General features: G+C 40.3%; 1 protein-coding gene across 2 annotated transcripts; it reads right to left on the reverse strand.

Moving 5' to 3' along the window:
- Positions 1-536: 536 nt before the first annotated feature.
- Positions 537-9,771, reverse strand: cabp1a (calcium binding protein 1a). 2 transcript variants are annotated; one of them, XM_052067574.1, is made up of 7 exons: positions 8,764-9,771; positions 2,578-2,608; positions 2,308-2,451; positions 2,110-2,219; positions 1,955-2,029; positions 1,785-1,857; positions 537-1,690 (listed from the first exon to the last, which is right to left on the reverse strand). In XM_052067574.1, exons 1-7 carry the CDS (start codon positions 9,475-9,477, stop codon positions 1,665-1,667), a joined length of 1,173 nt encoding a protein of 390 aa, XP_051923534.1. In that variant the 5' UTR covers positions 9,478-9,771; the 3' UTR covers positions 537-1,664. The 2 variants fall into 2 exon arrangements, with proteins under 2 accessions (XP_051923534.1, XP_051923535.1); XM_052067575.1 differs by lacking the exon at positions 8,764-9,771 and adding an exon at positions 6,075-6,387.
- Between the last annotated feature and the right edge of the window lie 2,683 nt (positions 9,772-12,454).

Consider the following 12,454-nt stretch of genomic DNA (forward strand, 5'->3'; position numbering starts at 1 on the left):
TCTACAATAACAATAAACCATTGTTTATGATTTATATGACGACAAAATGGAAATCAAATTTTGTAGGACCTCAGGCTGTAATATTAAAGTTTGGTTGAGATTGGCTGTGCTTAGAAATCTAGCAACTTTGAGCAGAATATTTGAAAATGTATGTTTTCATCCAAATTTTGATGAGTAAACTTCATCCACAGCATCTAGAGGATCCATCCGTCCATCCATTCATCCATTTTCCGAGCAGCTCATCCTCACACGTGTCGCAACGGTCTTTGGGCAGTAGGGCACCCTGAACGGTTTGCCAACTCATTGCAAGGCACACACAAACAATTTAGAGGAAAGGGGGAAAAAATCGGTCTCAGATGCTGGTATGATGTTTGGCGTAGGCCTGAACTGATCTTGCCAAAGATCAGTGGCAAGCTACAGAGGTGACTCAATTTTCAAATAGGAAAACCTACGGCACACATTACTGCATTTATGATTCAAGGTGAAGGAAGCAGTATTAGTATCATACAATCACAAATCCACCTGTAAAAAAGGTCTTGAGTACAATGACATTTATTTTGCACCATCCACTTGGCAAAATGTTTATATAGCATTTATTCTACTTTGTACCAGCCCAAAATCCAAATGTGCATACGGCACACAATTCTCTCTTTGGCATGCATAGAATTTGCTTCAACAAAACAGATTTGAGAGACTTTTCACAATTATAATCATATTGAAACTGACATTCACTACTGCTCACACGTCATTCCAACATTGTGTGTTACCAAAGCTAGGTTGACAACTCAGGAAATTTGAGCCTGTTAGCAATGGAATCATTGTGAAAATGTGAAAAATGTTCTAAACTCACTGTAGCACATGCTGAAACCCACAACAGGATGGAGATGGCGTGAACTTGGTTGTCTAGATTTCAGCTTTAACAGGAACTCAAGATACTAGAGGTACTTTGTAGCAACTGCTTTGTGGTCTGATTACAGGAATAACATTCATGATAAGTAGCTCACTGTTCGTTTTTTTGAACATTTCGTGTGGCTGTCTGTCTGAGTAATGCTATAGCACTAGACTGGCACAGTGACAAATGACCAGGTGGTCACACACAGGTTTGATACAAATGTACTTTGTGGTATTGCTACAGGGGCTCCCTAGTGGGGCACCAATGTCACAGAAAGGACTTCTCAAATAGACATTCTTCATCCAATAAATGGTCTACACATCAGGTGTGATAACATTAAACAACCCACTCAGTCTTTAAAGTCATATCTACAAGGAATTATTCTCATACCTTGCCTTCATCTAACCTATAACAGAAGGCAATATTTTGTAAGTGTTTTCTAATAATGTCCCCATGTAGAAGATGAGACATAACACCAGCAATCTTATGCACACAAGACATGATTAAGTGAGAGTTAAAGTGCAAAAACAAATGTACAATCGTTAGCTAAGCTACAGCTAGTTCTGCCTCAGTTGGACTGGAGACATTTCAGGAAGAACACTTGTTGATTGAAAGTTTGAGGTGACTCTTCACTCCAGAACATTCAAGGGGTTGAAATTCCAGTGTCAGTCAAAATTTGAATGGCTCAGAAAACTTAACGTCTCCTCTTCTCTACTCGATCAAGTATGGCGCGGGGTGAGGCTTCTCATCCATGAGTGTTCATTCTATGATCTCAACGTGACATCATTCGTACAAATTCTGCATGGAGAAGAGAGTAGAAGACTCATGGTGTCAGCTGCAAGTACATCATTTAGCATCATTGATTATGAACATTTCAACCAAGTGTTTTTACCTTCAAAGTCGACGAGCCCATCCCCATTCAAATCAACCTCCCGCAGAATATCCTCCACTTCATTCAGACCCACCTGGAAAATAGGTTGCAGCAGTTAGTGGAGCAAAATTGTGTGGTGGACATCTCTTAAAGAAGACTCCGTGTTATTGTAGATGTCTTCCAAATCGTACCTGATGGCCCAGAAGCTTACGCATTGCGTCTCGCAGCTCAGATGTACTTATTGCACCGTCTCCATTTGTGTCAAACTAGCAAAGCAGAACATGCAGGGGAGCACATTTTTGAGCAGACACTTCCACAAACTCATTGAGAAAAGAGACATTCTTACTTCTCTAAAGGCATCTTTTAATTCCTTTATTCCTATCATGTCTGCAGTTTCGGCGAGGAGTTTTGGACCCATCAATTGGACAAAATCTTCAAAATCAACATGACCACCCACTAAAGAGAAACAACAACATGAAATCAATAAAGCTATGATTTCACAGCAACAAATAACTAATATCATACACAACCAGGTAGTTCTTACAGTTCATATTTATCTGCTGGCTCAATTCGATCAGCTCCATTTCAGTAGGCATGTATCCCATAGTTCTCATGCAGTTTCCAAGGTCTTTACAGCTGATAAAACCATCCTTGTCCTTGTCAAATTCTTTAAATGCATCACGCAACTCTGTTCAGCAAAGACAAATGTACAAAAGTGACTACAAAACTGTGTGTTCATCGTGTCCAATGCTTTTGTTTAATTCCTTGGGCATTAAGTTCTTGGTGACTCATTGTTGAGGGAAAATCAACTTACCATCCATTTCCTCTGGACGTAGCTCTCTGTCCTGGTGAGAAAACACAATAAATCATTTATCAGTACAAGGAAAAAAACCAAAACCAAAACCAAAAAAAAAACAACCATAACTGATGCTCAAACAAAGAGCAGCATTGATCTCCATAAAAGAAAATAAACTAATTCATGTTTGAATGGGCTCTTTTGCCGATAATCCCACACCATAACAGTGTTAACAAAAGAATGTGAACCTGTGTTTCTATTCCCCCCCACCACCCCCAATGCTTTCTTACAATGAACGCAACCTTTAAAGGGCAGGGACGGCGACAGACATATCCCAGAAGCCTCAGGGGTTAACTGCAGAAGGAGCGTGGAGTCTAAACACAACATTGTGGCTTGACGTCAGATCTAAAGATCTGACGACTGGAGGAGCTGGAAACAACTTAGACTCGAATGCAAGGAACACAAGCAGACAATTGAATATGTATTATCAGCACTTCCTGTCATCCTGACTGTCAGGTCATCAAACATCAGCACATTCAGTGATAGCAAACTATTTTCTACTTGCAATGCATTCCAAGATGTATTTAGATACACACATGTGACAATGAAAGAGGGTCTACATAATGTTAGTATCACAGATGATCACTTTTGATTTTGAGTTACAGGGCCGTGAAAAAGTATTTGCCCCCTTTCTGATTTCTGTGTTCTTGGCATATTTATCACGCACAAAGATTTCTGTTCATCAAACCAATTTTAAGATCACATGGCGACAATCCAAGGAAATACAAAATGCAGTTTTTAAATGCCAAATTAATTTATTTAGAAACACAATAAGTCCAAAGCTACCTGGCCCTATGTGAAAAAGTATTGCCACCTGAATCTAATAATGGGTTGTGCCACCCTTGGCAGCAACAACTGAAATGAAGCGTTTACGATAATTGGTGATGAGTCTTTCACATCACTGTGGAGGAATGTTGGCCCACTATTCTTCGCAGGTTTGCTTCAACTTTGCCATACTGGAGGGTTTTCTAACATGAAGTGCCCATTTAAGGTAACGTTACAGCATGACAATTGGATTCAAATCTGGACCTCACTTAGCCACCCCAAATCCTTAGTTTTTGTTGTTGTTTTTCTAAAGCCATTCAGACGTGGACTTTCGGGTGTGCTTTGGATCATTGTCCTGCTGCATGATCCAAGAGCGCTTCAGTTTGAGCGCACCAACTGATTGTCGGATGTTCTCCTTCAGGATCTTCTGGTATACAGCAGAATTAATCATTCCATCAATCATAGTAAGTTGTCCTGGTCCTGAGGGAGCAAAGCAGCCACAGGCCATCACACTGCCACCACCATGCTTCACTGTTGGCATATGTTCTTTACATCAAATGCTGTGCCATTTTTACCTGAGACATAACAGGCCGCACATCAAAAGCTCAATTTTTGACTCATCAGTCCACAGACTGTGTTTCCAAAAGTCTTGAGGATTATCAAGATGTCTTTTGGCAAATGAGAGGCCAGTCTTTGTGTTCTTTTTGGATAACAGTGGTTTTCACCTGGGAACTCTCCCATGGATGCCATTTTTGGCCAGTGTCTTTCTTATGGTAGAGTCGTGAAGACTCACCTGAACTGAGGTCAGTGAGGTCAAGAGTTCTTGTTCTAAGTTCTTTTGCAACCTCTTGGAGTAGTTTTAGCTGTTCGACCACTCCTGGGAATGTTTGCCACTCTTCCCAGTTTTACCCATTTGTGGATGATGTCTCTGAGAATGGTTCGCTGGAGTGCCAGAATCTTGGGAATGGCGTAACAACCTTTTCTAGACTGATAGATTTCAAATACTTTTTAAAAAATGTCTTTTGGAATGTATCTGGATTGTGGTATGATGCGCTTGTTTCTTGAGATCTTGTAGCCGACTTCTATTTTTTTGACAGATTCTATTTATGTGATTTCTTGATTCAACACGTGGTGCGAGAGTGTTGCATGTGAAATTTAACTCAGCTTACCTTCAGGGTAATTCCTTTTTTACATAGGGACAGGTATTTTTTTTTTGTGCCTTAATAAATTAAATTTGACAAACTTTGTGTGGTTGTGCAACTGCATTGGTTTCCGTTACAAACTAAATGCATTGATAAAATGTAGAATCAATTCATTCAATAATAACTAATGTTATTATTGGAAAAATGTCGAATGGAAATCATCCATTACATACAGTAAAAAAAAAAAAACAAATACATGACTAATATTCAATGTTCCCTTATTTAACATATTGGTGTAAAGTAGGCCAAATGCTAAAAACATTACCGGGACTTCGTTTTTATTTACTTGTGCATTCACTATGTTTTTAGCGTTTAGCCTACATTTTATAAATACTTTTGACAGTAAAAAAGAGCCTGCTTGGACAAGGGGACCTGAGATTTAGTAGCCAACTCAACTACAGGTCACCAGGTTGGCTAGTCGTGTTTTCTGTCAGAGAACGAGGACAAGCGAGACACATGGCGCGTGTTTCCGTCAGTCAGTAAATTCAGCAACAAAAGCATATGGAAACACTGGGCAAGAACTGATACAAGGAAATATGTCATTTGATTGATTGGTAGCACCACAAACGTAGAGATAAAGCAGAAAAGCAGCTCAATGCTGCCCATTAAAGGCATCTGAAAACAGACACACATGTCTGTTTGATCCATCTGTGTTGACTTACAAGGCAGAGAGAAGTAGAAGAGGGAAAAATCAATTTCCAGGACAACTGAAGGTTTTCCAGGACATTTGAATTTTTTTCTCATTTTCCATGTGTTTTCCATGACTAAAAATGGAAAAATCATTGTCCAGGTTTACCAGGACGTGTGGGAACCCTGATATGGTCTGCAATGAACTCCAAATTGTACTCAAGAGAGCCTGCTTGGCTCACCTCCTTACTGGACAAAATGTGTTTACATCTCATGTTCGTACTGTATCTTCAAGCATCATTGAGGAGATGGAGCGCAACAGTTTAACTGTTTAATGGACTCTATTGTCGTGACTGTCAGTGAGTTGTGCAAGAAAGCATTACAAGAATGTACAGTATGAAAACAAGTTAAAAGCATTGATAAAAAGGCAGGCTGCCAAGTTTCCATTCTTCACGCATGACAGTTTACTTGAGACATTGTACAGACTGCCACCTTGCAAGTGTACACTGTCACAGGAACTGTACAGTAAGCATCTTCAGGAGCGGAGAAAATCAATGCAGTCGCACAACCACATAAAGACAGCATGATGACAACAGCACTTCTCAGGAAGTAGAATACAGGTGGCCAAAGATTTCTGACATTCATTTGGAAGTGGCACTACACAAGCAGATCTAAGATGTGCACATCCAACAAGAATGACAAAATCAGAACAGACTTCTGTTAAGTTCAAATACAAAGAGACGGTAGATTTTAATTTCATGTCCTGGGACATTCTTTGTTCAGTTCAAGATATACAGTAGATCAAACCGACAATTATAAGAAAAGGAAGCCAAATAGAATGCACAAGAATACGACTCTTACCGTTATGAGGGGTGAATCTAGGCAGTTGCCCATACCAAAGGAGAAAAAAGGCATTAAAAAGGACCAGGAGGACCCTTTCCCTGAAGAAACATTTGCAGCTTGACTTGCGAGAGGAGCATAAACTCTGGTTTCAACAAGACCCATGTGGACTGAAGAGCTACGAAGTGCCAATGTTATGCTACCAACTGCCTTTTTTTTGTGTTAATGAAGGGAACAATTGGGAGCTTCCCTACTGATACGGCAGGAGGATGGATGCCTTTCTCTGAGACAAACTAAGAAAGACGAAAGCAGGCCAAGGACGGAAAACGGGAGTACGCCTATTAAAGGGGCGGTGATCCAGTGTTTCATTTCACACATACCAAGCAACACAACTCTGTACAGATGCACAATTGCCAAAGGATAAAAATAGCAAGAGGAAGGGTTGAAAGAGTTTGCTTTTCTCGATAATCCCTCAAAATGCTTGCATCAACATATTGTATTGTGGGGTGTTACAAGGCTCTGGCAATCCCATTTATGGATTCATTCATTCTCTTGACTAGCTGTACTTGCCATGCAAAATGGTCCATTTTATCCACGCCATGCATCATGTCAGCTGCATCCTACACCCACACATTTCATCTTCTGCCCTCTACAGGATGAGACAAGGTCACTCTGACCTGCAGCAGATACGCTCCCCGTAGAGGAGCATACAAAAACTGCGTGAGAATAGCACATATATCAAAATGGTACTCGACCGTATTACATGCCCGATGTAACAATAAAACATTTATTATGGGTGTACCGACTATACAGATTAATAAAGGCACTTACACATTTACATTTACAGCACGTCTCTTCTCTAGGTTATATTAATGTCTTCCATCTGGATTGTGGTTTTATTTGTGGAATGAGTTCCTCCTCATAAATTGGAGACATAGTTGAATACTTCATTTACAAGCAATGTTTCGTGACTAATCACTGCCCAGTTTGGCAACATTATATTTGAGACTACATTTTGCATCATACCTAAATGGAAAGATTATAAAATCACTGCCTGGGAACTGGCTTCTTGAATCTATGTTTTTTTTCACTAACAATGCAGAAAGCTAATAAATAAAACCTAAAAAGATAGAAGCTCCGTGAGCCTGAATGAGTTAGATTACCTCAGATGCTCAAAATGGAGCCCACTGAATTTTCCTATCAGTTCTCTGCAAACAGAGTTCCCAATAAAGCATGCAGGAAGTTAAATTTGACCACAGATTTGCACCTCGACTGGAACATTTCCAAGGGTCCAGCACTATCCACTTCAATGAGGAAGGGCTCTCATTGAGAAGGTCTGTAGGAGGATATATTACATAAGAAATGCATTTTTACAAGAAGGATTGCCTGTTGTCTCTCCAAGAATTATAGTACTATATTTAAAACTATGTAACACTGTACACACTACGTATTGCCTATTGACAAAACTCAAATTTGTGTACATTTTTAAAGTCATTGTTCAACACTTAACATCTGCGGTCAATCTGGTGCCTCATAGAACCCGGAAGAAAGTAAGGTCTTAAAGAATATTCTTGAAACATTCAATCAGGCACTGGGAGAACATAGACATGCCACACAGGAAGGCCAGGGCTGGATTCAAATACCCAACCTCTGCACTGTAAGGGAAATGTGCTAACCGGTCTACCACTATGCCGCGAGTACACAAGTAACACAATGAAATGTTTTTGTGAATTACACAAAACTTGCTTTGATAGCGTGTCAACCAAAAAATAGAAGGCTAGTGCTCTTACAGAGAAGAAAAAACATTAAATGTCACGTGTTAAGAGCTAGCTAGTGTTATCTCGACTTTTATGTTGAGAAAATGTGTTCCCATAGCTTTGCAAATTGTTTGAACGGAGTAAAAAAATGTTAATTTAGCTAAAGGGAACATTTTGAATACACCTTAATGCCAAGTAATGTATGAACAGTGATTGCCATCTGTTTAAAATAATATTGGAATTGTTTTGAAATGTCAACTTTATGCTTTGACCAACAATGTTTCCAAAACAAACTTTTACCTGTTGTACATGTACTTTTTTGTTTTCTTTTACTTAGCATGTCCAAATATAACATGTAAGGACTGCTGATGATAACCAGCCTCTCAGATAACTTGTGGCCATTTACAATGTATTTGTTAAACTGTTAATTTATGTAGGGTTACACTCTCCCTTTTCCAAGAATTTGAATTTCAACTTGTGTTTTCCATATTAATGCATTTACCGTAAATTATTCTTGTGGACGACAACATCAAGCAATTCTCTTGGTATATCTCGCTTTTCTGAATTGGTATATCTCGCTTCTCTGAATTTCTTCCATCATCGTCAGGAATGCTGTCTGAAACACATTCATTCATGCCCACTCCATCCCTGTTTTTTCCCGCTTTATAAGGCCCCAAGATCTCAATCAGTAGAACTCAACTACGGTTGTTCTCTCTATTCAGTCATTTCTGTAGTTAACATGTTTTGTAGAAATAGAAAGGAGTAGAAAGTACTGATACAGGTTTTCAAATAGGGAGTAAAAGCAAAAAGTCGTGAAAAAAATAAATACCGAAGAATCAATATGAGAAAAATCTATACTCAAGTACAGTAACGAAATACTCTCTGCGTTATGGGATTTTTGTCAAGTAAAATTTGCCTCAATAAGTAGGTAAACACTGTCGAGGGGGTCTTACCTGGCCAAAGAGTGAATGGAGGACAGTACGCAGGTTAACATCCGATGCAGAAGAAACAGCAACACTGGACCTCCGGGAGCGGCGTGAGGAGGTGCTGGACAGCGGCACCGGAGAGCTGGCTGAAGGCGGAGACCTACTGGCCTGGCCGTCGCTTTTCGTCAAACCGCCCCTCTTCTGTTCCCGCGGATCGCACAGGGGTGTCCTGTCGTCGTGAATGTCCGAGAGAGAGGGCGTCCTCGGGAGAGGGCATTCACGGCAACGACGGCGATGCCCCGGCTGTGGCGGTGGTTCTGGTTCGGGCGGTCCGGGCGCGGACGCTCGGTCGTCGCGGTTGTGCTTCCGGCGGCGGTGGTGTCGGTGTGCGCCGCGTTCCCTCACGCCACGGCCCTCCTCGACGGGAGGCTCTGGTTCGTCGAGGTGGCTGTCAGACGCGTGGGGTCGACACTTGACCCGCGCGGATTCAACTCTGTCGCGGTTGCCACTGAGCGAAGGCTGGCACAGCGGTCTCCGGGAGCTGACGTCGCTGTCTGCCGACAAGAAAGCCTCAACGGTGGTTCCATTGCTTTGGAGCGCGGCGGCGGTGGGACGGTGATGATGGTGCTGATGATGACTTCTGCGGCTCTCTGCTGTGCGTTCCTGGACGTGCGTGGGTCTTCTCGACGATGTTTTCAGCAACGAGGTTGTGGAGTCAGATTTTGGAAAAGAGGAGCTCATTGCTGCGGGTTTACATCACGCGTCCTTCCCTTTCCATTGTCGACCAGTTTTCTGCTGCTCGCGATAAGCAGCGGCACCTGCTCGTGTGTGTGGCACACGTGCATGGCAAGCAAATAGGTCCAGAGAGCGCAGGGATAAGATCATATTGAGCCCCACATCCGTATACTTTTGTTTCCGTCTTCGCAACTTTGAAGACTGGTAAACAAATTTTTACAATTTTTTTAATAAGAGATGCAAATAAACTTTTTTAGATGAATATAGAGAATCTGCCCTCATTTTTGCTATATCAGGTTTTCCAATGTAATAATAATAATAATAATAATAATAATAATAATAATAATAATAATAATACTACTACTAATAATAATGCACGTCATATAGTTAGTAATACTGCATTTACGATTTATAAATTAAAAGTTGGGTTCATGTTGGATTGATTATTTTTAGTCATCATACATTCGCTTATGCCTGACATGATAAATTGATTATGCTTGCAAAGAAGAACACTTATGGTTACAATCATTAATTGACTATGCCTGCAATGAAGAACACTTCTGCTTTTAATAAAGATACATTCTTTATGTACTCACATTTTATCCATTATATACTCACTTTAATAATCAAGAATGCTTGGTGCACTGTGTGGAAGTTTAGGGACGCAACCACCTTTCCGAGGACGTGGTTGGGAAGAGATAACTGTTAAGACTAAACAGTGAGCAAGGTTGAACAGTGAATGGAGACATCAACACCAGCTGCAACGTGATGTTTATGTGACATTTGCACACATGTACCTAAATTGCACTCACATACATACACATAGTCAAACAAATTCAGTGTGTGTTCAACAGCTCCCACCCTTTAGGTTGGACACACCTATGTAGTAGCTTTCCCAATAAATGAGGAGGTGAAGGGGGAGATCGTTAGGGTTACGTGCCGAGAACTGAAACCGAACGCTTCTCCTCGTTCCCTCCTGGTACCAGAATCGAGTCTCCTGTCTCCTCCTTTTGTTTATTCCTGAGTGTCAAATTGGACCAACCTGACAGTTCAGCTACTTTTTTCCCAGAAGACTCATTGCTATAAATGACAACGCATGGTAAAATTTGCAGTTTTTATTGGTCATAGTTTGATATTAAAATATGTGCTAGAAAAAAAAGTAAAGCCATCTTTTAAAATCAGGGATAAAAAATACGCTGAAAGACATTAAGCCCTATCAGAATAAAATTTGCTTTTGTTCAGTGTTATTTTAGTCCCTAAATACCATTGTTGGCAAAGTATGACCCGCGGGCCACAGACGCTACGTTTTGTAATGCAGCCCACAAACATTCACATAATTTTACCCAATTTTCTCTAGGGGTTTGGTAAATGTATTCGTTTGTTATTATTGAACATTATTTTACGAAATAAAACACTTTTCCATTCATCCATTTTCTGTATGATTTATCCTGCAGTTGGCAAGCAACCAGTTCAGGTACACCCAGTCTCTGGGACCAAAGACAGCTGGGATAGGCACCAGCACACCTGTGACCCTAGTCACAGGTGTGACTAGGGTCACACGATAGGGTGACACGATACAGTGAATGGATGGATGTGTGAATTATCAAATGATTTAGAATGTAATTAATCATAAGTAACAATGTAAACAAGAGCCATGACATTTTTTTCAGGCAGGCAGTGTTCATTTAACGCAGCTAAATTTGGGTCCTTTGTGGCTCTTTACGTCATGGTCGAGGTGGAAGAGAGAGTGACCTGTGCTGAGAGCAGGTAGTTAAGCAATTAAGAGCGTGCCAACATTAATAGTTTTACTACCCGTCAAGTATGTCGGTCTTTGATGAGGGTTTTATCTGTGCCTTTCATGAGTGTGCGCATTAGAGGTGAGCACCATTGCCATTTTATCTGTAATATTGATTTACTGGTTAAATTTAAGTCCTCCTGCAACTTATGGATGTGTGCTGACGTCTGCATTAAGTGACGCTACGTTAGCATAGCAAATAATGACATCCATGCTTGTTTGGCTGTTTTAATGTGACTTCCATCTTTTTATTGTATTTTATACACACAGTCATTTAAGTGGAAAAAAATAAGTGCAGGTACTCCCATTATTCTACTGTTGTTGGGTAACTTAGGCGGCAAATGTATAAATGAAGATAACTTGATTGATTGTTAAAAATATTGACAAAGCTAATGCTAAAGTCAATATAAAATCCCATTGACCTGCTAACGGGAAATTAGCATTGACTTCCAACAGCGATAGTGTACAGTAGGTGCATATTCCATTCATCCATGCATGCATGACATTGTACTTCCACTATCCGGATAATGCACGCAGAGCACAAACAGCTGGAATTTATTTTTATTTACTTTTTTTAATGGGATTTTTGTATATTCTGATTTTACTTTATTTTTACTATATATGTTCTCTTGGTGTTTTTTTCAAGTTCTATTTAAAGTTGAGTTTTCAAGTATTCAAGGACTTTTTATTGTTGTACCAACACAAATTTCCACAAGACATGGCATGAAATACAATACCCGAGGTTCCATGTTAGCCCAGTAAGTTCCAAGACTTGAATAATCGTTATTATTAATTGTGATTTCAAAATCAAATAAAATAATTGCTGATTTTTTTTTTAATCTGGCCCAGACTGTAACTTATCCGTTCGTTTTGTAAATCACATGTGGCCCTTGAGCACAGGCGTCCCAATATAATACCATATTTTTGTATCTATAGTTATGTTATTGTTTAAGGTACATTTTTTTTCATCCTTGGAATCACTAAGAATATTTGCATTGCCCTTTCCTCAGAGTGGGGTCCCACAACCTAGCCGCTTCACACTTTCAAGTGGGGTTTGCTCTAGTCTTGGTGTTTCTCAGTTGTGCGGTTAAGGCAGACAAGTAAGGCAGTGCCGCCCCCTGTTGTCCGTTTTCTGCATGTGAAGAGTAAAAAAAGACTCAGGCACGCACACAGATGCTGCTGTTTGAC

The sequence above is a fragment of the Hippocampus zosterae genome, chromosome 6 (assembly GCF_025434085.1).
Source record: "Hippocampus zosterae strain Florida chromosome 6, ASM2543408v3, whole genome shotgun sequence".
NCBI lineage: Eukaryota > Metazoa > Chordata > Actinopteri > Syngnathiformes > Syngnathidae > Hippocampus > Hippocampus zosterae.